The sequence below is a fragment of the Lepidochelys olivacea genome, assembly GCF_965140295.1.
Source record: "Lepidochelys olivacea isolate rLepOli2 genome assembly, chromosome: 3".
NCBI lineage: Eukaryota > Metazoa > Chordata > Testudines > Cheloniidae > Lepidochelys > Lepidochelys olivacea.
This window is the reverse complement of record NC_140413.1, coordinates 111,779,524-111,805,128: the sequence shown is the minus strand read 5'-3', so window position 1 is coordinate 111,805,128 and position 25,605 is coordinate 111,779,524. Positions and strand designations below refer to the sequence as shown.

Below are 25,605 nucleotides of genomic sequence, written 5' to 3'. Positions count from 1 at the left end.
CTGCAAATCAGGGCAGCTCCATTGACTTCAGAACTAAGGATCTTGAAGGCTTTCAAGGCAAACAACACACAGTTTATTCAGCACAGTTAATTCTCCTTTTTTTCCTCCCCTGAGATGATTTTATCCTCTTTTCTTTTCTTTTCTTATGTCACTTTGTGCAGTGGAAGGATGTAGCTGGCTGGCTGTGATTAATCAAGTCAAATGAGCAGGTGAACACTTCCAGCCTGTCCTCAAGGAGCCTGCCTGAGGAGAGTAATAGGCCCTGCTTGTTGACAAACCATTTAAATCTTGTGTAGAGGGCTATCTGTACCACTTAAGCACCACATAAAAGCTACATGGAGCAATCACAGGCAGAGCCCTCACATGGGGATGCCTGTGCACTCCCTCTGCACCACAGAGAGGGTCTCCATGCTGGTTCTGCATAAGCCAAATTAGGGACAGACCGTGGAAGTGGACTAGAGCCACCTTTACGCTGATCCATCCCAACACCACACAAAACAAGTGTGGCGGGGCCACAAAACTTGATTTCAGGCCACTGAGGGGAATAGCAGAAGTCAAGGAGGAGGGAAGCTGCCTCTGTATGGGATTCATTCCATCTACATAGAGCAGGGGTGGGCAAACTTTTTGGCCTGAGGGCCACATCGGGGTGCGAAACTGTATGGAGGGCTGGGTAGGGAAGGCTGTGCCTTCCCAAACAGCCTGGCCCCCGCCCCGTATCTGCCCCTCCCACTTCCTGCCCCCTGACTGCCCCTCTCAGAACCCCCCACCCATCCAACTCCCTCTTCTCCTTGTCGCGGGGGGAGGGGCCACAGCAGGGGAGGGGCTGGGGGCGAGCCTCCCGGGCCAGGAGCTCAGGGGCCGGGCAGGACAGTCCCATGGACTGGATGCATCCCACGGGCCGTAATTTGCCCACCTCTGACATAGAGCCTGAATTTTTTGTGAACAGTAAATATGTGGGTGTAGTGAACATCATCCATAAATAGTCCCTCATCATTCCCATCCTCACCGTTTTAATCTATCTGCCTTGGTATCAGTGTCAGCTGATTCACGACCTAGAAGTTCTGTGTAGGGAGACTGCACAAGTCATCACAATGGTTTACTTTTGTGTTTCTCTAGAATGCTGATGTGTATGTTTGTCTATGAAATCAAGTTTAAAACAAAGGCTAGTGAAAGAATTCTTCACTGGGCCAAAACAGTCCCCTTCCCACCCCCCCAGAATTTGTTTGGACTTATTTAAATTGGGAAGGTGTTAGTCTCATTGCAACACTATTAAGCAAAAGATGCATTGATCATTTTTTGAGGGGAATGCGATTAGTCAGAGCACTGAAAATAGAAGTTGTCTTTTTTCAGCCATTTACATGCTCCTCTCTCTGCTAACATCTGTGTTTTGAAGTTAGCAGGGCTCACAGAGCCATTGGTTTTGTTCCAGATGTAGGGCATGCAACAACATTGTTCACATGGTACCGTTTTATTGTTGTTTTAACATGCCTGTTGGAAACTTCATTGTTGACAAACCTAAACCTTCATATTCACCACAGGTTTGCATCCACTTCCTGATACTTTGATAGAATGGTGCTTGCCAAGTATCTCTTTAGTGATTAATTTATTTGACAAAAATCCCAACAAAACAACCCAATAACAGCAGGCTCTCCACACCTCCCGCTTCCTTTAAGAACTATTTTAAAAGACAACATTTAGGCTTTGTATAAAAGAGCTTTTATCAATCCTTTCAGCTGTTCTTCCCTAAATAATGACAAACACTTTGGTCAAATTTAAACACCAAGAGCCTGATTGCCCCTGGCCTTTCGCTATCTTAAATCATTTACGCCTTTGCAAAGTAGCTGCAAAATCTTACCAGGTCAGAATGCCAAACCTACCATGGACAGGGCAAGCCAGTGGAGAAGCAGAGCCTCAGAGCAGCTAAGATGCCCTTGGCACAAGTCTGGAGACAGGGCCAAAAGTGGTATCAAGCCATTTTTCTGTTACAGGGTCATGAGGACGATGGGCACCAGTTTACCCCCTTACCCAAGATAAGGATGTTTTCTCTTATGCAGGCTGCCTGTGATCTACAGGGGTCATTTTGGCAGCACAGATGCAAGGTCAGTAGTGAGTATTATGATAATCTAATCTGTCCTACTTGTAGCCCATAGAGCTAGTTTTAACATTCATTTTATTTAGCAGTGGCACAAGGAACCTACAGGCCTGTATCCTGTAAGACATTGACTTCACTAGTTAGCATAAGGCTTGAGGCCTACAAACTTTGGCACAGATAAATGGCCTAATGGTCACCCCTAAGTTTTGGGGAACTGAGAATAGCATTTAAGGGGAAAGTTTATCCATAACGACACCAGCCAACACAGGAACATACCAGCTTTTAGATATTTTAGGCTAGAACATCTACAGATATCTGACCACAAGAGTGCCACGGTAATGAACTGATGTATATGATAATAAGTTGAGATCATTAACATACTAATCGAGAGGAGAAGGGCACCCCAACATTAGTAGAGTGAGGAAATACAAATAAGGAAAAAGGAGAAAACCCCTACTGAATATGCATTAGGCATAATGGCATCAATATATTGTAAAATTGTATCCCAGCCTGTGTGCCGGAGGAGAGAGAGGTGAGGTGCCAGAATGATGGGCACTGGTGAGGAGGAGGAAGGTAATGGTGATGAGGAAGATCATGGCTAATGTTTCAGGTTGTTCTGCAAGTTTTGATGTGACCATATGGATTTGCAGATCTACATTCTGTATTATATCTATCTTGCTGGGTTAGAGTTTTTGTGACTTTGCTATATGTATTAATAAACTATTGTAAATACAGAAGGGTTCCTAAAGTATGAGTGCTGCAACTGTGCACACAGGAGTTCCCAACTGAACAGTAATTTTAATAATACAGGGCCTGATTGTGGGACAAGAATCTGTCAAACCTTAGAGTGATATCCTAGGAATTCTTAAGTAATCAATTTAATGAATACATTATCTATAATTAGGGTACATCCTGGATGGTATGGGCCACAGAATTTCATCCAGGGAGTTCTGCATTGAGCCTAATGCCTTAAGGTTGAACAAGAGCATAACTTTTAGCAAAACTCTAGTCTTGATTTGAAGACCCCAAATGATGGAAAATTTACTTGCATTCCTTGGTCATCTGTTGCAGAGGTTAATTATCTTCATTGTTCAAGATGCCTATTATTTCCAATTTAAATCTTCCTGACTTCAACTTCCAGTCACTGGATCTTGTTATGCCTTGCTATGTTAGACTGAAGAGAGACCTGGTAGCAGAGGAGTAGAAATGCCCCTTTCCCTCTCCATGCTCAGGGCCAGGATGGGGTGATGTAGGAACTACTATTGTGGATCTGTGTCATTGGAGGATTACCCTACACAAGGGGAATCCTCCATTGTCCAACAAAACCAAGTGAAAGTCTCCTTCGAATGCCCAGAGATGCACAATGCAGGCTTAACAGTCTGGAGAATCTGGCCTTCTACGTACTTCCCTTTAGCATTTCTGCCAACTGTTGTTTGCTCATATTTAGTGAAGTTTGTTTAGATAGACTGTGCCCAATCTGCTCTTTCTGTAAATGTGTGTTTTGTTGCACTTTTATGAAAAAAACATTAATAAAAACAACATGAACAGAACCATGTACGTGATTTTAAATGACTTAGGCTGTAATACCCTTCCTCAGTGCTACAAACCCAAAGCACAATAGCACGGGAACCAGCATCTAAAACTGACGAGATTCTGAAAGTAAAGCTGGCTCACCTCGTTCCACTACCCAGCCTGAGCAAAATGCAAACCACGAAATGAACGTAAGTAGCAAAATGTGTTTTATATTTTCAACTGTGGCCGCATTGATAGCCGAAGGTCTAGGGAGTCACGTAACCAGGGCAGGATTTCTGTTTTAAACATGCGGGGGTCTGATTCTTGTCTCATGTCAGTTTTATGCTGATGTTGCTCCACTGGCGGCAATGACATTACTCGTGATTTAAACGCCTGAATCAGGCCCGCGATTTTCACAGTGCCGATGGTTTTTTTAAATAAAATATAAACAGAAGTCAGAAATCCTGCCAACCAAAGACTACTTCTGAAAAATCATATATTCAATTGAATGTGCTAAATATGCAACACAATTCACTTTAAAGGGTATGTCTAAGAACTTGTCTTCTAGCAAACGTTCCTTCATAAAATAAATGTATTTGTGCCTTTAAAAGAACAGGGAAAGGAAAACACGGATTCTGATCTTTTGCACATCTGATTTAAATGAATGCATATATAAAACAGGCCCTACATATTTTAGTATATATACATATATCTCACGGGGTAAGACTAGGTCCAGGAATGAACCATCAGAACCAAAGCTTTATTCACCATCCTCGAATATTTTGGAATAAATTCTGTGTTGTGTGCCCTGAGATGCAGCTCTGAGCATGTAGCCTGGCAGAGGGCTGATTTATGGCCACCTTACCTGGCTTGCTCTTCAGCCCAGAATCGCCAAAGCGCAAACACTGTGGGGATGGCTCCAGTATACTGAAGTCTATGAATAGGGAACAGTATAGTTCCATTTTCATTGGTCTTACACTGCTCCTGTGCCAGTTCCCTGGCTCACTGCAGCCCCTTTATGTCACCAGACTGGTGGGGGGAGTGGGAGGGCGGGGAAGTAAGAGGAGACAGAATCTGGTCCTTTTCTTTTTGCTTCATACTTTTGAACGTAGAGTGAGAGAACATTAAGCTATTTAGGGCTTTCGGGTCTCCCTCTCCTAGGACGTCTTCAAAATGAAGACAAAAAAAGCAAAAGAATTTTTAACAGTGACTGCTCCATTAACACCTCTTTGGGATGCTGTGACAAGAAGAGGGCTTTTTACTGTCTTACTCCTTGTCAGTCACATTGGGCATCCCTGCATTGGAGGAAATGCATTCAGCTAATAAACTGGTTTTCTCCCAGTCATGTAATGCTGTGGGCTAAAATTCTTCTTTACGGTCTATGGATAGGCATGTATGCATGTGAGTAACTTTATCTATGTGAGTGGTGATCAATGGGATCACTTGTGTGAATAAGGGCTACTCGTGTTTAGCGCCCCACACAATGCCACTACCATAATACAAATATTTAATAGTCCCATTGAATGAATTTTTGTGGGACCAGGTTCCTAGGGCCCAATCCTGCAAACACTTCTGCATTGTGCTTAACCTTACTGTGTAACTCCTCAATGACACCACTCACGTAGATAAAGTTTCTCGCATGCATACACTATTAGGCATTTTCAATTTATCTCATGAAACAAAAATTAAGAATCTTTTAAAATAATAAATAGAAAATATTTATTATACAGCATCATCAAGATCATTTTGACAAAAAGGCCATTTTAATCAAGCATCTGACAGGCCAAAAGAAATAACTTTTACAGGAAGTTTAATAGCTTGTACAGCCACATACACGAAGGTGAGTTCTTGCCCTTTAGATACACTTTATGTATGTGTATGTTTACAGTTTTAACAATTACAAACTTAGAGCTACTATACTGAATTTCAAGAAAACTCCTACTCATGATATTATGATTAAACAGTAGTAAAGTCAGTGCTTAATGTGTTCAAATCAGCTAGGTCAGACAACCAAAAATTTGCCATAGGCATACATGTCTATATATCTATTAATCACTTTGTCTTATCTAACTCATGTCTTCAAAGTACTAGCCCTGTTGCTATTGGTAGCAACACAAAACATCTTATACTAATAATAGGTATGAGAAGATGTAATCCTTTGCTAGTATGCTTATCAAGAGATAAAACATTTTTTCTTATTTCTTTAATCTATCTACAGTTTAAAAAAACAAAAAACAGAACTGTGAGCCAACATAAACAAACCCAAAGGCATCTTTAGGTTTGACCAGAGACCTCGATCTTTTGACAAAGATGTAGCTGTTTCTTTGGGCAAAGTCAATTCATGCTTTTTACATCAAGATGATAATAGCAATTGGCAACAAGTCATATTGAAAGGAATATCATAAAAAGAAAAGAGTAAGGATTAAATATTGATTCTGATTTGGGGTACCGGCCAATTCTTTTAATGCTGCTGCTATATAATTCAATCAAAAATAACAAACACTTGGGTTTTAACAGAAGAATTGATTACTGGCGACATGCATTTTTAGAGTAAAAATGAAATAAAAGGGAAAAAAATCAAGTATAAATATGAGGAATTCAGAATAATTCTGGCAGAAAACATACAAGACCTATGACAAAAAGCAATTATGTCATTATGTTGGCATGAAAAGAACACTTCACAAATATCAAGAGAAAATTATGGGACAGATCCTCAGCTGAAGTCAATCAAGCTATGACAATTTACAGGAGCTGAGGATCTGCTCCATATGAGTGGCTTATATAACATAATATCACATACATAAACAACAAAAAACAACCAATGAAACAAACCAAATCAAACAAATCAGAGTTCATTGAATTGATGCACTAAAGCCACAAGAGTTGGATCTGGATTTTGAACCCCAGAACATTTAAGAATGTTTGGGGCGGGGTTTTGGTTTAGGCCCATCTTTGGCAAATGTGCGAAATGTGGAGAGAAGAAGGTGTGAAGGACAGAAAGAGAGAAGCATAAGAATGACCATTAAAAATGAAAAGAGCAGAAAGGGAAACCACAGAGGCAAAATCGAAAAGGGAGGAAAAAACACAGAGACCGGGAAGAAGACGTGTAAGTAGAAGAGGCTGAGAGGTAAATGGACAATGCTGAATAGATCTGGGTCTTTGTGTACACCTTAAGCACTGGTGAAAGTTCTTGTCTCAACATGATTTTATTTGTAACTATCTGAAATAACTAGAAATGGTCTAAATACTTTTTCCAGTCTTGCCTTTATAGTTTTAACACTGGCATGTACAAGATTTCTAAAACAGACTTTTTATTTCGGTTAACCACACTTGTTGCAAACATTGAAAGTAACAAGCTCTCAAAGCACTAGTGATCAATAGCATATTTCCACATAGTAAAATATCTGCAAAATAAAGCATCTATTATAAGGGTAACAACCGTCTTAGCTTATATATGAAAACTGTGTTAGCACAGCATACAAACCTTCAAAGATCTATTGTATATTTGTAACAATGCTATAAAACATGATTGGAACATAAAAATATCCATGTATATTTGTAAGACAATCTTCCAGTGGCAGTTATTAGACATTACATTTCACACATACTATACTCACACACACAGACACAATCATACACTCATTCTCTTGCTTCTACGATGGATTTTATGACCCACGATAAAGAATTGCCTTTTTGTTTAAAGTAGTAATTGTTGCTATAAGTATACAGTTATTTTTGATGTATTTATTCCTATAGTAACACAAAAAACAATGTAATCACATGGCAAATATATTGTATTATGAAAGGTTAGTTGGTAAATATTTTGCTACGGTAAATGTAATGTAACAGTTTAGCCACACGGCTTGCAATCTTATACAAAAGGGCAGTTCTTCTTAGTACTTGGAACATTACAAGTACTACAACAAAGGCTCTTTTAACCAGACCTCTTGAATCTTCATCACAAAAAATGTTGCGATTATCCTGGCCCCTTTTCAAAATCAGCACAAGTTAAAAAAGAAAATCTAATGTGAGCAACTGATTGTTCCGACAAAATTCTTTTAAAATCATATGTCAGCATGTTGTCTTTGCTTTTCCCCAACGAACACACTACAGTGACTTACATTTGCACTTTATCCACCTACTAAACCAGAAGAAATATATATATATATATATATATAAACTCCCAGACAGAGATCTCTTCCCTCATTCCTGTACACCCTGCCCCTTCCAGTTCTTGAGTCTGCTGCTTCTGCACCAGATGAAGAATTACAGCCATGAGATGTGCTAATGACTTATCCATGGTTGCATTTATCCAGAGTCATTTCCAAGCATTACCAAGAGTGTGTGTGAGTGTGAGTGATTTTTATGTTTACTCATTTTTTTGCTATAGAAGTTGTTTATTGGGTTTGTGCTTTGTCAGAATTTCCTATTGTCTTCTCAAAGTACAACACTTTTTAAATTATTTTTTAACGGCTAAATAATTTGAGCCCTCAAATAGATCGTTTTTAGTGCAGGATACAGTTTTTGTCGCATCACATATAACATCACATTCTGCTTTCTCATGCTCCCCCACCCACGTCTTGGTTCTTCCGCCCCAGCAATTTCCAGTTGACAGCAGCCGAAGTCCTCCTTGTTCACACCTTAATGTAATCCTCATTCTACAGAGTGGAGGAGCTTTGTTTATAATCCCTCAGGATGACCGAAGCGTAGGTCACGTTTGGGGGGGTGCAGAGCACTGACTCCGACACTGGGGAGCTGGGCACCGAGCTGCCAGAAGCCACCGAATCTCTGAAAGGAGATGGAGGCGTCAGCGCTGGTGAGTCTTCTAGAGTGAGTTTGCTAGTCGCCTGCTCCTCTTCCTCCTCCTCCTCCTCCGTGGTCTCCGGCCTCTCGTACACATATCCCTGGATGAGCTTAAACTTCTCGCTTTCCAACTCGTCGGCCGGCGGCGAGACCGGCTCTTCACTGAAAGTGGCCATCTGGAGAGGAAGCACCTGCTGTTGCTGCAGTGGAGGCTGGTAGAGGGCCCTCCCTCCATTCCCTGCATTGGGCATGGGGATCACAGAGTTGAAGTCAGGAATGCCGGTGGCAAACTTGCTGACCACGCCTTGTAGCTGCTCCACAATAGATCTCTGCTGCAGCACCAGACTCTTGGGGGGCTGTTCAGGTAAGAACAGGTTGGTTTCTTCTGCCATTGCCTGAAGTGGGGGCGTTGCTGTCACCCGCCTATGCACCACCATGGAAGTGCTGCAGGGCTGGCTGAAGCGCACTGGCTCGCTCTCTTCTTCCTCCACCACATTGTAGAGAGTCTTACTGCTGATGTCTGAAAAAGTCAGGCTCGTGCCTTGGCCATGGTAACTTTTAGTGAGGGGCTTGATTACCGCTGTCTGATTGCATCCCGTCTCCTTGCTCGTTACATGCATTGAGAGTCTGTGCCACATGTGTTGTCCCTTGGGAACATGTCTTCCACCTGGTTCAGACCATGACACAGACTTTCCATTAGAACTATGAATAAAATAAAGATGAGTTTATTTGCATTTACCATATGCACACATGTACAGCATAACAAACAAGCCTAGAGAAATACTTGGCTGCTTTGCCTTATTAATCAGTTCCCCTGCGAGTCAGATAATCTCAGAACAAGGCACAGAGAAATAATACGAAGAGAAACCATGATTTCTCTTAAAAGCAGCAATTACCACAATTTGCATCTGAATCCAATTATTCCCTGCCAGCTACTGACCCTACAGCCAAAAGAGAAAACTTGACACTGAGGGCACTGAAACGTTACCCAAATTTTAGGCATGGCAGCCTAAATTGGTTTACATCTAAGTTTGCTCACTGTATCTTACAGGGAAAAACAACAGGCAGAGCTCTAATTAATGCTGACTGCTGTTTACATGAAAGATTTCCAAACTGATGGAAGAAAAACAAACCACAGTCTTAGCCCTTGCCATTTAAAATATTGGTAGCATAAGGTACTGCTAATAACTCTTCCTGTCCCGTTAGCCAACCCTCTCTCCCTTTCCCCCTCCCAAATTTATACATACATTAAAAGTCCCAGATATTAAAGTATCGGAGGGCCTTCCTAGAGGTAAATCCAACACTCTGCTCCACTTTTATGATTTGTGAACTCATAGGACAAAAGCTTTGTTAATTGCCCCATCCAGCCATGGAGAAGTATATGCAGCAGGCCTCCTCCCATTGATTTGAATGCCAGAAAAGGGAAATAAAAATAGCTAACAGGAAGATTTTTCATCTCTTTGCTGTTTGGACTCTGACAAGGGCTGGAATGAAGAAACAGAAAAGCAGAGATCCCCAGGATTGACCTGGGGTAAGCCCTGAAAAGGCATTCAATGCTGACAGATCACTACATCTCGTTCCTTTTTTGGAACCCTAGACCAATGGTGGGCAACCTACGGCCCATCAGGGTAATCTGATTGCGGGCCACGATTCATTTTGCTGAAGTTGACCATCCGCAGGTGTGGCTCCCCACAGCTCCCAGTGGCCGTGGTTCACCATTCCAGGGTAATCTAATTGCGGGCCACAAGTTGCCGACCACTGTCTTAGACTGAACTCATTTGTCTATATATGTTGCCTGCTTTAACCTGTAAATAACTGTCTGATTTCCTTTTCCTAGTCAATAAATTCCGAGTTAGTTTACTACCACTGTCATTTGTGGTGTGAGATCTATGGAACAAATTGATCTGGGGCAAATGACTGGTCTTTTGGGACTGGGAGCAACCTGAGTAATTTGTGATTTTTGGTGTAAGTGACCATTTATTACTAAGTCCAGCTTGCCTGAGTGGCAAGATAGACTGGAGAGCCCAAAGGGACTGGCTGTGACTTCATGGTAGGACTGATTTAGTAATCTAGTTCACATTTGGTACTGGGTTGGTAAAATCCAATTATAGAACACACCAGCGTTTGGGGTGTCTACCCTGTTTTTGACAGTCTGCCCTGAGGTAGGCACTCACTGTCATGAACCATTCCAGACAGTGTGACAAAAGGCAAAAATAAAAAACTGTAGAAAGCTGTTCACAGTTTGTTGATTTGTTTGTCACTGCAGAGCAAGCCCCCGTATTTTCAGTGCAGAGTGGATTTAACTCAACCCACTGATGATTTTCAAGCAGGGAAGAAAGTGCTAGCATTTTAAATGGTTGTTTTGTGCAGGAACTAGCAGCTTATGATGCATGGCCAGAAAGGGTTAAACATCCTGCAAAATAAATAACCTTCCAAAGACATGTGGAGGGATAATGGTTGTATATTTACATATGTATGAGTAGGGTCAATCAACAGTCCCTGTCTATGCTATATTCTGACAGTTCAGATATCAAAAGAACATCCTAGCATTTAAATGAATTGTAAACATGGGTTATCTCGGTATTCATTTGTCTTTGAAATGTACTGTGAACAGTGGAGGAATAAGCAAATTGCCTTATGTTTCATAGATTCATAGAAGGTTAGGGTTGGAAGGGACCTCAGGAGGTCATCTAGTCCAACCCCCTGCTTGAAGCAGGACCAATCCCCAATTTTTGCCCCAGATCCCTAAATGGCCCCCTCAAGGATTGAACTCACAACCCTGGGTTTAGCAGGCCAATGCTCAAACCACTGAGCTATCCCTCCCCCTCCCCACTAATAATATCAGGGTTGGAAGGGACCTCAGGAGATCATCTAGTCCAACCTGCTGCTCAAAGCAGGACCAATCCCCAATTTTTGTCCCATATCCCTAAATGCCCCCCTCAAGGGTTGAACTCACAACCCTGGGTTTAGCAAGCCAATGCTCAAACCATTGAGCTATCCCTCCCCTTAATATTAATTATATATAATTCTATGGTGATGGACCTCCTTCAAAGTCATCCTAATTACCTTTTGTTCCCGGAGGAACTCCCAACTTGTCAAAGAGGACATGAAATTGTGTAAAAGATCCTTGGGTTCTGATTCTGTCATCTCAGATCTGCTTGAGGCTTCATACAGGGGAAGCTTAGGCAAAAGGACTGAGATCCCAGTCCTAAGCTGGAATACCCTGCAATGACTTTGGACTATAACCTAAGAACTATTTCTGAAAGAACTCCACCACTACAGAGCTCACCATCTCTGCTATGAATCTGAACCTCAATTAATTGAACTCATGTCTGTATGTATATTGATCTTTTAACCATTCTCTCTCTCTTTTGTTTTGTAATACATTTTAGTTTAGTTAATAAGAATTGGCTGTAGTGTGTATTTGGGTAAGATCTGAAACATTCATTAACCTGGGAGGTAATGTGTCTGATCCTTTGAGATTGGTAGAACCTTTTCTTTTATATGATGAAATAAGATTTTCAGGAATCTTCATCATATTTGACATGGGTACCTGGATGGAGGCCTGAGGCTGGATCACTTTAAGGGAAATGTGTTGTTTGGACTTCTGAGTAACCAGTGAGGTAATAAAGAACCTGTTTTATGCAGGCTTGGTAAATCTAAGCAGTGGAATATCCACCAGCTTTATGGGGATTGTCTGCCCCATTCTTTGCAGTTTACCCTAGGGACCACAGCTGGCCCCCACTGGAACCCGGTCACACAGCTATATAATCATCCTGGGCCAAATATGCCAAGTCCTTGCTCAGGCAGAACTCTGTCAAAGCATTCTAAATGGGGCTTTTGGTGAGAGTGAAAGCTTGAGGACCTGTCCTGTGTTCTTATCCTCAGAAGAGGAACCAAAATGCAGTGAACCAAAGAACTGTGCTTTCCTATCTTCCTCTGCCATCCCTGGAAGTAGTGCCTGAAAGGGAACAGTACCTCAGCATCTATAGCACACATTACAGAATGGGGATCAACAGAACCAAGCACAAATATTCTCACTGCTGACAAAACCAATAGAAATAGTTACTGCAGATAGATCAACCACTTCTGCACGGAAGCCCAGGGGAGGAGAAAAACTAAGATTCCCCACACAGCACTACTTTTGAGTTCTTATCTCAGGAGGAGGGGTTTGCTCCCTAGTGGAATAAGCAGTGGTCCAAACTCTGTGATTTCACTAGAGGTCCAAGGCAATCCACATGGAAGCTCTGTACCTCTGTACTTCTTCCTGAACCCATGTGGCTGTCCCTGTCAGCACAGCTCCACCAGAGCCACACTGACAAAGTTTTTCCGAGCTGTGTGATCTTTTGTTTTTAAAATGCTGTAAACATAAGCAAGTCAAATAACTAAAAATGTTAGAGGAAGATGATTTTATATCCACAGAAGTACATTTTAATATACAAAGTTTTATAAAAACACTTCCCACAGAAAACATTTGGTCTGCTGTTGAGTTTGATGCAATTCTCTACAATATGTTGACATTGCATTGTTCATGATACTCTAAGGAACACTGCAAAAAGAATTTCTGAGTGACCATAAGGATGACTATTTTTGAGACACAGCATCCAAGTTAAGAGAACAATTTGTGTAAATAGAATACATGTAAAACTGATGGAGTATGATGCTCCCTCGTGATAGGGCTGTTCTGGGAATTAAATGTGGCATTTGTAATAATAAGATGTGTATTATAAAGAGAAAAAAATCACAGTGAACATGAGAACAAGGGGATAGCAAAATTATGCTGGGGGAGAACATATAAAGAACATAAGAATAGCCATACTGGGTCGAGCAATAGTCCAACTAGTCACTATCCAGTCTTTTGACAGTGACTGGGGCCAGATGCTTCAGAGGGAGTGGACAAAACAGGGCAGTTATCAAATGATCCATCCTCTGTCATCCAGCCCTAGCTTCTAGCTGTCAGAGATTTATGGACACCCAGAGCATGGGGCTGTTTCCATGACCATCTTGGCTAATAACCACTGATGGACCAATCCTCCATGAACTTATCTAATTCTTTTCTGAACCTAGTTATACTTTTGGGTTTCACAACATTCCCTGGCAACAAGTACCAAAGATTGACTGACTGTTGTGTGGAGAAGTACTTCCTTAAGTTTGTTTTAAGCCTGCTGCCGAATAATTTCATTGGGTGACCATTGGTTCTTGTGTTATGTGAAGGAGTAAACAAGACTTCCTTATTCACATTATATAGTGGCATTATGATATTTTCTACCTTATTTTCTACCCCTTTCCTAATGGTTCCTAACATTGGGTTAGCTTTTTAGCACATTAAGCAGATGTTTTCAGAGAACTATCCACAATGTCTCCAAGATCTTCCTTGAGTGGTCACAGCTAATCTAGAGCCCATCCTTTTGTATGTATAGTTGGCGTTGTTCTCCACTGTACATGACTTCACATTTATCAACACTGACTTCCATCTACCATTTTGTTGGCCAGTTACCCAGTTTTGTGAGATCCCTTTGTAATTCTGCATAGTTAGCTTTGGGCTTAACTATTTTAAGTAATTTTGTATCATCTGCAAATTTTGACACCTCGCTGTTCACCCTTTTTTCCAGACCTTTTACTAATGTGTTGAACAGCACTGGTGCCAGTACACATCTTTGGGGGCCCCACTACTTACCTCCCTCCACTGTGAAAACAGACCATTTGTTCCCACTCTAGTTTCCTATCTTGTAAGAGGAATCTGAGAGGAATTTCCTGTTTATTCCATGACTGATTACTTAAGAGCCTGTGGTAAGAGACCTAGTCAAAGGCTTTCTGAAAGTCCAAGTACAAAATCTTGGGCACAGAAGAGGGAACATTAGGTGAAAATAACATCTAACAGCAATGTACTTTAAACCTCAATCCAGCAAATCACTCAAACACATACCTAACTTTAAGCATGAGTAATTCCATTGATTTTGCTGCTCTCTCTCATTCTCATGCAGATTTCCTCCAGCCCTGTTCATGTTCTCATTTCTCAACTCTGCTCTCTCTCATGCTAAGTAGACTTCATTATCATCATCTACTCCCTCATGCCTAACCCCTGGTGTGTCTCTTCCCATCTTTGATTCACTCTTCAAACCATCCCTTTAGCCTTTTACTTCATTCTGTGCCCAAGATCTTGAATATTACATGACAGGCAAAAATTGACACTGCCAGGAACTCCCTAGCTACATCTTCATCTACCTCTTCCTCCCACTCCATTCATTTCCCTCCCTACCACATTTTTGCCTGCTCTCCTCAAATCCAGATCTTCACTAAAACTCCTGCTTCTGCCCCCCGCTATGCCTCCAACACATACTAAAAAACCCCAAACTAACAACCATATGATAATCAAACTAACTTGCAACTCCACCACCAAACCATGTAATAACTACTCGTTCACTCACTTCAGTTTACTCTATCTGGGTGAAATCCTGCTTCTACTGAAGTCTATGGGAGGTGTCCCATTTACTTCAATGGGTACAGGATTTCGCTCTCTCTGATGGTTATGTTAATTATGTCTGAACTAGCTTTAGAATTTTAGTAGCCTTGAGAGGGGCCCATCCTCTCACTCTCATCTTCCACTTTACTACTTTGCTCAATTTCTCCATCCCCTTACTCCTTTTTTCTATTTATTATCTTCCCTCATGTCAATTTACTGTTAATCTGTTTATTCATATTTGATACAGAAGTAATAATCCAGGGAAACATATAAATATGTGAGCTTTGTCACTTTCAGAAGAAAGGCAATCAGGGAATTGGATTCAGGTTACTGGATCCTGCCAAAACATTTAACATGCAGCAGAGCAGTTGTTATTCTAGAACTAAGATCAGGCACCTTGAACATGGTTATTTGGAATTCAGAAGTGAAGGTGGGGCTGGGAGAAATCTACTGACTACACACACATTAAAGCGAACTATAAAATATAAAATAGTACAGGAAAAAGAGGAACCTAAACTATTCATTCAAAGCAACAAGTACTTATCCTGAATTAATTTGCAATACACAAAGGCCATTTCATAAAAGATCATTAAGAACATAAGAACGGCCATACTGGGTCAGACCAATGGTCCCATCTAGCCTAGTATCCTGTCATCTCATAGTGGTCAATGCCAGATGTTTCAGAGGGAATGAACAGAAAAGTTCAATTATCCAGTGATCCATCCCCTGTCATCCAGTCCCAGCATCTGGCAGTCAGAGGTTTAGGGACACCTCTGGGTTGAATCCCTGACCATCCTGGCTAATAGCCACTGATGGTCCTATCCTCCAGGAACTTATCTAATTCTTTTTTTAACCCAGTTATACTTTCAGCCTTCATAACATCCTCTGGCAACAAGTTCCACAGGTTGACTGCACGTTATGTAAAGAAGTATTTCCTTGTCTTTGTTTTAAACCTGCTGCCTGTTAGTTTCATAGGGTGATCCCTGGTTCTTGTGTTATATGAAGGAGAAAATAAACACTTCCTTATTCATTTACTTTGCACCATTCATGATTTTATAGACCACTATCTTATCCGCCCTTAATTGTCTCTTTTCCAAGCTGAACAGTCCCTGTCTTTTTAATCTCTGGTCATACGGAAGCTGTTCCATAACCCTCATCATTTTTGTTGCCCTTTTCTGAGCCTTTTCCAATTCTAATACATCTTTTTTGAGATGGGGCCTCCAGAACTGCATACAGTATTCAAGGTATCTGTGTGCCATGGATTTATATAGTGGAATTATGGTATCTTCTGTCTTCTTAGCTATTCCTTTCCTAATGATTCCTAACATTATGTTAATAAATTGGTTAGTCTCTAAGGTGCCACAAGTACTCCTTTTCTTTTTGCGAATGCAGACTAACACGGCTGTTACTCTGAAACCTAACATTATGTTAGCTTTTTTCACTGCTGCTGAGCATTGGGCAGCTGTTTTCAGGGATCTGTTAACAGCTAGTTTAGATACCATCATTTTTAATGTATCGTTGGGATTATGTTTTCCCATGTGCACTACTTTGTGTTTATCAATATTGAATTTCATCTGCCATTTTATTGGCCAATCACCCAGTTGTGTGAGATCCCTTTGTAACTCTTTGCAAACTGCTTTGGACTTAACTATCTTGATTAATTTTGTATATTGTCTGCAAACATTGCCACCTCGTTGTTTACCCTTTTTTCCAGATCCTTTATAAATATGTTGAATAACCCTGGTCCCTGTACAGATTCCCATAGAATCCTGCTATTAACTTCTTTTTTATGAAAACTGACCATTTATTCTTACCCTTTGTTTCCTGTCTTTTAACCAGTTACTGATCCATGAGAGGATCTTCCCTCTTAGCCCATGACTACCTACTTTTCTTAAGAACCTTGGTGAGGGAACTTGTCAAAGGCTTTCTGACCATCCAGCTACACTATATCCACTGGATCACTCTTTTCCATATGACCCCCTCAAAGAATTCTAATAGATCAGTGAGGCGTGATTTTCCTTTACAAAACTGTGTTGATGTTTCCCCACATATCATGTTTATCTATGTGTCTTTGATAATTCTGTTCTTTATGGTAGTTTCAACCAATTTGCCTGGTACTGAAGTTAGGCTTACCAGCCTGTAATTGCCAGGATCACCTCCGGAGCCTTTTTAAAAAATTGGTGTTACATTAGCTATCTTCCTCCAGTCATTTGGTATAGAGGCCTATTTTAAGTGATAGGTTACATACCACAGTTATCAGAGTAACAGTTGTGTCAGTCTGTATCTGTAAAAAGAAAAGGAGTACTTGTAGCACCTTAGAGACTAACAAAAGTGCCACAAGTACTCATTTTCTTCATATCACAGTTAGTAGTTCTGCAATTTCATATTTGAGTTCCTTCAGAACTCTTGGATTTATACCATCTGGTGCTGGTGACTTCTTAATTTAATGTATCAATTTGTTCAAAAACTTCTTCTATCAACACCTCAATCTGGGACAGTCCCTCCGATTTCTCACCTAAAAAAAATGGCTCTGGTGTAGGAATCTCCCTCACATTCTCTGCAGTGAAAACTGATGCAAAGAATTCATTTAGCTTCTCTGCAATGGCCTCATCTTCCTTGAGTGCTCCTTTAGCTCCCTGATTGCCCAGTGGCCCCATTGATTGCTTGGTAGGCTTCCTGCTTCAGATGTATTTAAAAAAACGTGGCTGTTAGATTTTGTGTCTTTTGGTAGTTGCTCTTCAAATTATTTTTGTTCCATCTACTTACATTTTTACACTTGACATGCCAGAGTTTATGCTCCTTTCTATTTTCTTCAGTAGGATTTGACTTCGAATTTTGGGGTGGGGTGGGGTGGGGGGAATAGCTCAGTGGTTTGAGCATTGGCCTGCTAAACCCAGGCTTGTGAGTTCAATCCTTGACGGGGCCATTTCGGGATCTGGGGCAAAAATTGGGGATTGGTCCTGCTTTGAGCAGGGGGTTAGACTAGATGACCTCCTGAGGTCCCTTCCAACCCTGATATTCTATGATAAGATGCCTTTTTGCCTCTAACCACCTCTTTTACTCTGTTGTTTAGCCATGGTGGCATTTTCTTGATCCTCTTGCTTTTTTTTTTTTATTTGGGGCATACATTTAATTTGAGCCTCTATTATGATGTTTTTAAAAAGTTTCCATGCAGCTGGCAGACATTTCTCTTGTGACTGTTCCTTTTAATTTCCACTTAATTAGCTTCCTCATTTTTCTGTACTTCCCCTTTTGAAGTTAAATACTACTGTGGTGGGCTTCTCTGGTATTCCCTCCCCCCACTCCAGGATGTTAAATTTACATTATCATTACTATTACTGAGTGGTTCTGCTTGGACCAGATCCTGTGCGCCACTGAGGACTACATCAAGAACTGCCTCTTCCCTTGTTGGTTCCAGGCTTAGCTGCTCCAAGAACCAGTCATTAATGGTGTCTAGAAATTTTATCTCTGCATCCCATCCTGAGATGACATGTACCCAGTCAATATGGACATAGTTGAAATTCCTTATTATTATTGAGTTTTCTATTTTTACAGCCTCTCTAATCTCCCTGACCATGTCACAATCATCACCACCACCATCCTGGTTAGGTTGTTAATAGTATAGTCTTATTATTCAAGCATGGAATTTCTATCCATAGAGATTCTATGGTACTGTTTGATTCATTTCAAATTTTTACTACATTTGCCACTGTTTTCTTTCACATATGGTGCCACTGCCCCATCCTCACTACCTACTCTGTAATTCCTATATATTTTGTCCCCTGACATTACCGTGTCCCATTAATTATTATCATTCCAACAAGTTTCCCTGTTGCCTATTATCTCAACATCCTCATTTAATACTGGGCACTCAAGTTCACCCATCTAAGTATCAGAGCTGTAACTAGTTATTTTAGCACCTGGCGCAAGCAAGCATATTTGCTCCCCCTAGCAATGACATGGGGGGAAGGGCATGTGGGGTCACATCCCCACCCCCAGATTTCTGCCTTCCATTTAGCACAGAAGTTTTCAAGCTGTGGGGTGTACCTGGCTTTCTGTGCTGTGGGAGCTGGGGAGCTGGCTGGCAGCCCTCCCGACCCAGCTCCCCAAGCCAGACTGCCTCTGCACGGCCAGGCACTCGGCACAGCTCTGAGCTGCACCTCTGACACACCCTTGCCTCTCCCACAAAGGAGCTTGGCGCCAGCTGGTGAACCCCCTTGAGTTGGCCCCATCCACAGAGCCTGGCTGCCATGAGATGCTTGCCTCGGGGAGCATCTCATAGCAGCCAGTCTCCGTGGGCAGGGGCTGCTCCAGGGGGTGCCACTGGTCAGTGCCAGGCTCCTTCGGGGGATAGGAAAGGGTAAGCTGGGGTGCAGCTCGGAGCGGTGCCACCCTCCCTGCCTGGGCAGCACCCGGCAGTGCAGAGGCGGGTCAGCTCGGGGAACAGGGCAGGAAGGGCTGCCAGGCAGCCAGTGAGTGAGCGCCCTGGCACAAGCGGACCGCGTGATTCCCACCAGCTTCTCATCTGCCAGTGATGGTTTTTAAACTGTGGGGCATTCGCCCACCCCCACAGTTTGAAAACCTCTGTGCTAAATGGCAGGCAGAAATCTTGGGGCAGCGGGAGTGACCCTACATGCCTCCCCACACTGCCTCTTTTTTCCACCTCCATGGCTTTGTGCCCCAGGAAGCTGCCCTGCTTGCCCCTGCCTTGGTTACAGCTCGGCTTAGTATTTAGACTTCTTGCATTTGTATACAAATACTTATAAAATTTGTCAATATTTAGTTGTCTGCCTTCATGTGATGTAATAGAATGGGACTCTTTTTCATTTGACAGTTTCTCTTCAGCTCCTACCTGTACTTTATCAATTTCTATCCTTTCCTCTTTACTATGATATAGAGAATCCTTGTTAACAGATCCTCACCTACGGGATGTCTCTGTCTGAACCGTGTGCTCCTCCACACCCTGTCGGCTTTCCCCCAGCCCTGAGTTTAAAAACTTCTCTATGACCATTTTAATTTTACATGCCAGCAATCTGGTTCCATTTTGGTTTAAGTGAAGTCCATCCTTCCTATATAAGCTCCTCCTTTCCCAAAGGTTCACCAGTTCCTACTAAACCGAAAACCCCACCTCCTACAAGAGAGACAACCTGTGCCTGTGGATAGTGGGGTGTGTGTGTACAGAGTGAGGAAAGCTGGCTTCAGCAGCATTACTGAGCATGCTCAGTCCATGTGACCCTGCTCAGTCCAAGCAGAAAATCTGGGAGGGGGTATGTGAACCCCCACGTTGCCTCTGCCCTACACCAACAGCTCATCCACGCATCGAGACACTGCAGTTCTGCCTGTCTAACTGGCTCTGCATACGGAACTGGAAGCATTTCAGAGAATGCCACCCTGGTGGTCCTGGACTTTAATCTCTTACCTAGCAGCCTCAATTTGGCCTCCAGTTTGGTCTCTAATACCTTTCCCTATGTCGTTGCTAACTACATGTACCACAGCCACCAGCTCCTCCCCAGGACTGCACATAATTCTGCCTAGATGTCTCAGTGTTACCTGTCTAGCTGTTATCTCCTCTTTGGAGCATAGGTGCTGGAACTAGGGGTGCTTGAAGTGTTTCCATCATATACAGGGTTTACAGTTTGGTTCAATGACTCTCAGCACCCCCACTATCCACATTGTTCCAGAGATCCTACTTTGGAGCCTACATTTGCGGGAATGGTGACAGTATGCAGGTGGAGATCAAAATAATCTGAAAAGTATAACTGAACATTTCATTCACACAAGACAGCTGAAAACAGGCTTTGTTTTTGACATGCCGCCTACAAAGAAGGGTCAAAGGTGAGGAAGAGTCAAACTGGACCAGACAGGAATCAGTGCAATAAGAATGCAAGTCTTTATTATGTTCCTGAAACAACATTAATGGGGCCTATATTTACTAGCTTTTGTTGAGGGTAAGAATATAAATTTCATGCATATAATTATTTTGGTTTTTCTGATTTTCTGTCTATTTTTGACAAAACAATGTACTACGACCATTGTGGTTTTAGACTTCACACGGACTATCCAGAAGAGGTGATATAAACTTCAGCCTTTAAGAAAATGAACTCTAGTGATAAACGGTAAGTAGGCTCTGTCAAATACTAAGTAAGGGTCCTCTCCCATATGGTGTGTCACTTTAAGGGTCACAGTTTTAATGCTGCACAGTAATTACCTAATGACCACATATGAGAACTGAGTTCAAGAGTCTTACGGTGACACTCCCTTGTGGCTAGGAGGAGGATTTACTGCTCTGTTCTCTGACCCCATGTGTTCAGAAGGCGAGTGGAGGGTCTTTTCTTCCTGCCCTCCCCAACTTTTGCCAGAAAGAGGAAAAAGTTTGGGACACTGGGTTTTTCCCCAAAGCAGGCCAGTAGAGAGAACGCTGTACTTTAATCTTCTAATTTGGCCTAAGAGTAGGCACAAATGGCTGAGCACAAATCAATTAACGCAGACAGCTGAACATACCACAGTTCTGTAGTAAATCTGGTGTCTGTTCCCATTCGTAAAGCTCAACAGCTGATGATGAGATCACTGCCCGACTGTACTTGGTTAATATACAGCCCATTTTTCCCCTCCCCAAGCGCATGATAATGAGTTTTGCCTCAAAATGGAACTGTTATTTTCCTTGCACAGTTGCTGTTTGTGATAGGTTTGGTGACAAGAAAATTAATCAAATCTATTTATTATTTGTTAACTGCAGGTTTTCTAACAACCCTTCTAAGAGCCTGTCATTAGGTTGAGCTCAGTGCTTTGCAAGTTTTTGATGACATAAAGCCCTTTGAATCATCCAGGAGCTACAAGTTTAAGGCAATGTCTACCCAGTACAATATATCTTCTGAATACCATTTCTCTAAATCCCTGCAGCTAACACTGTCTCTATGCCGAATGTTCAGGCAATTTCATGCATGTCCTGTTGACACAACTAAGATGAGCTTATTTGTGCTTTACTGCTGGGGACATGTTTTGAGTGAGCTGCATTTTCTCCTTCTTTTCCACAACAAATACATCTTGGGCAATTTGTGTATTCTAGGAATAAACCCCAGGATTTTTCTTTGTGTGTGTTCTCCATGTGTTCCTCTGCTAAGTAACCTGGACTCCATAAGCTGCACTGGCTGCCAATATCTTTCCACAGAGAATTCAAAGTGATAGTTTTAATTTATAAGCCCTAAATCCCAGCTTTTCTGCATACTCCGTGTATGATGTTGGGACAAGTCACCAAAATTTCTTCTTGCTTTGATTATTAAATGCATAGTAATTCCCTAAATTTGTAAAGATAAATTCATGAATGTTTCTGAGATGCTCAGATGTTACAGTGATGGGAACCACAGAGCTAGATATATAGATAAATGGTTTGTCAGGTGGGTGACTGCCTCTTTATTTGTCTGATATTGTTATAGATGTAATCAATAAAGAAAGCTGGGCTTGAGCCCTCTATGTTTAAGAGAAGGTGATACAAGCATTTTCTGAATCCTTAGCTTTGGAATTCACTCTGCTTCTCCCCGCAATATGCCAAAGCCTGATTTGCTAGCCTCTTCAAACACCCAGGGGAGAAGGGGAGTACCTAATCATGCTGAGATGGGGGATATAGTAGATTTGGCCTAGGCCTGGTATTATTAGACAGGTTTGATTTATTACTAGTACACAGGCAATTTCATAACTATGCTGAAGAGCTCATTAATCTTGCAGAGAAGGCAGAACAAGAATCAATGGCTGGAATCGGTAGCCAAACAAATTGAAATTAGAAGTAAAGCACACATTTTTAACAGTGAGTGTGATTTGCCATGTGAACAAGCTAGCAAGGGAAGCAGTGAATTCTCAATCTTTTGTTTTCATTTCAAGACTGGATGCCTTTCTGGAACATATGCTTTAGCTAAACAAAAGTTTTGGTCTCAATATAAGGCCAACTAGGTGAAATGTAATGTCCTGTGATATACAAATAAGACTAGATGATCTAAGGGTCCCTTCTGGCCTTAAACTCTACGAATTTATAAATCCTGAATTATTTTTATGCAGCTTGCAACATGGCTATCAAATCCATCAAAAAATGATAAGCCCAAACCAAAATCCAAGGTACTGAGACAGTTCAAACCTGTATTTTTGATTCACAGTCTTATCTGCATTTCAGAAGGAGAATGTCAGCTACTGCTCAGTCATCAAGCAAAGAACCCCTTAGTGGCAGAGCTGGAGCCATTTGACCATTTACACTACAGAGCTAACCCTGCTGTGAGGGAGGGATGTTATTCTAGGAGAGCGCCGAAGCGATATCTTTGTACGTGGGTTACCACCACACCTCTCATGTACAGGTTACCAGCCCTTTCAGTCCCTAGAGAAGCAATTTATATAGCAACTGAAGTCTCTTCTTAGTTTTCAGAGTAGCAGCCGTGTTCGTCTGTATTCGTAAAAAGAAAAGGAGTACTAGTGGCACCTTGGAGACTAACCAATTTATTTGAGCATAAGCTTTCGTGAGCTACAGCTCACTTCATCGGATAAATTGGTTAGTCTCTAAGGTGCCACTAGTACTCCTTTTCTTTTCTCTTCTTAGTGAAGTTGTCTTTCCCATCCTAGGAAGGCTAGGAGAACATACTCTGCTTTCCTTTATGTCAGGACAATGACTCATTCACAATGCTCCTTCCATCAAGATAATCTCTACAGTAAAGTATCTGTGGCATCAAAGGGGATAAGGGATAAAGGAAAAAACATTAGTCTCATCTCCAAGCCTCTGATCCCAGTTTGGCAACATTGACTCTGGCCTAATTAAACCCGAGTCCCTTAACCTAATGGGCCACATCTGGTAGCTTTTCTCTGCAAGACTGATATTTGAGGCATGCCCACTACGGGCTCATCTCTTTCTCTCAACCTGATAAAGAGGTTTTCCCAATAGTGAGGTAGATACATGCTGTCAAAATCTCATTATAGCACATGTTCAGGTCTTTGTCTGTTTAGCGTACCTGATTATCACCCAGAGAAGGAAATCGCAGACTTTTTGGGTTTTAGTCCATTTACAATGCAATTTCTAGCTCAGTAACAAGAGACTGTCACAATAGTTCTCGCTGTCTGACTCCAGTCCTCTCTGTGCTGCTGTATAATTAGAGCAGATTTTAACCTCCCACTGGCATTTCTGGAAGTTTAGTAAATTAAACTAACCTTTCCTTTTCTTTTTTGTAGCACAAAACAAATTGCTTTCCATGCACATGGGAGATTTAATGTTCAATGTAAATTAGAGGGCTATTTTAAATATACCTTTGAAACTATTTGATTAAAAAGTAGGTATATACAAAGTGTTCACACTCAGACCCTGGCTGACTAGGTACGGTTTAGGGAGAGACTTGGTCTAGTGGTCTTGTGGGAACACAAGCCAAGAATCACTGCATTCTAATCCCTGCTCTGACATTGACTCACTTGGGCAAGTCTTCCAACCTCTCTGCACTACTTATCCAGTCTGTCAAGCAACATTATACGGCTTAACCCTGGTCTATACACAAATTTTGTACCGGGTATCACTGTGTTGGTTAGGGACGTGGGTTGTTTGTTTGTGTTTTCTACCGAATTAGTTATACCGATACAGCTCCTGATGTGGACATGGGTGTAAATGTGCTTATATTGGTGAAACTTATTCCCCTTCCCATATAGTAATAAGTTGTATCAGTATAAGCACTTTTATACCAGTGTAAGTGCACTCACCCTGGGGGGTTGTTCTGCTTTAAGTGTAAGGTATAGTTAAAGTGGCCCAAGTTATGTGCAGACAAGACCTTAACTACTAGCAATGGTGCTGGGAGGATTCATTAGTTAATAGCTAAGAAGGAGAGGCTACTTCCTCTTTTCAACTATCTGTCCAGTTAAGAATGAATACACCCTTGCCCTACAATTGTGTTGGTTATTTGGGAAGGTTCACTAAAGAACGTCCAGACTTTACGGGTTGTTTGTGAACTGCTGGCTTTGACTATATGTTATTTAGATTGTGTGAGTGACACTTAAATCACAGGGCATTGTTTCAGCTCCCAAGATGGATGGCAAATATTAAAGAAGAATAATGAACAATGACTTATGCATTTCTGAGAAATCATTTGTGCTAAAAATTAATGAAAAGTTCAGAATTGTGAATATTTTTCCTGAATACAAGGCAAATCCTCCAAATACTCAAGAAAATGAAGACTAGTGAATCAAAGTGAAAGTAAGTCAATGCTTTCATTTGTGAAAATATTTGTTGTGAATCTGATTGTTTTCTTCTTTTGACCAGATTTCTGATTAATACAACCAAGTTCTGAACTGTAGTGCAGAGAAAGAACAGGTCCTACCTAGGGGATTATTGAGCAATGAGCAATAAATAGAGTAAATTTAGAAAAAATAACTCTTGCTAGACAAAGAAGTTGTTGTTGACAGGACTGCAAAGTTAGTAGATGAAGGGAATGCAGTAGTCATAATGGGCCAGATCTTGAAGTGATGTGAATCAACATAGGTCGATTCACATAAATGAAATGGTCAATTTGCACCAGATGAAAATTTGGCTCCACAAGTCTAAATTTTAGTAGAAGTGTGTGGTGCTGTTGCTTATAAAACCTGAATTTAAAAATTAATTCAAATTGGCTTGGTTAGGAACATCATCACACAGACTGAAAACTGACTGAAAGGCCATAAACTATAGCAATGTATTAAGTTGTGGGCTACCATGGGGAGCAGAGTTAGGGCTATTCAGTTCATA

At 41.5% G+C, this 25,605-nt stretch overlaps 1 protein-coding gene across 3 annotated transcripts in view; it reads right to left on the bottom strand.

The window, feature by feature from the left end:
* Positions 1–7,326: 7,326 nt before the first annotated feature.
* GRM1 (glutamate metabotropic receptor 1) overlaps positions 7,327–25,605 on the bottom strand; it is a 269,345-nt gene continuing 251,066 nt past the window's right edge. For 2 of the 3 annotated variants that reach the window (XM_084623346.1, XM_084623347.1), the window contains exon 9: positions 7,327–9,109. In XM_084623346.1, the coding sequence (XP_084479472.1) occupies positions 8,263–9,109 (847 nt within the window). In that variant the 3' untranslated portion in view covers positions 7,327–8,262. The remainder of the gene's footprint in view (positions 9,110–25,605) is intronic. The other variant, XM_084623348.1, reaches the window with a different exon arrangement.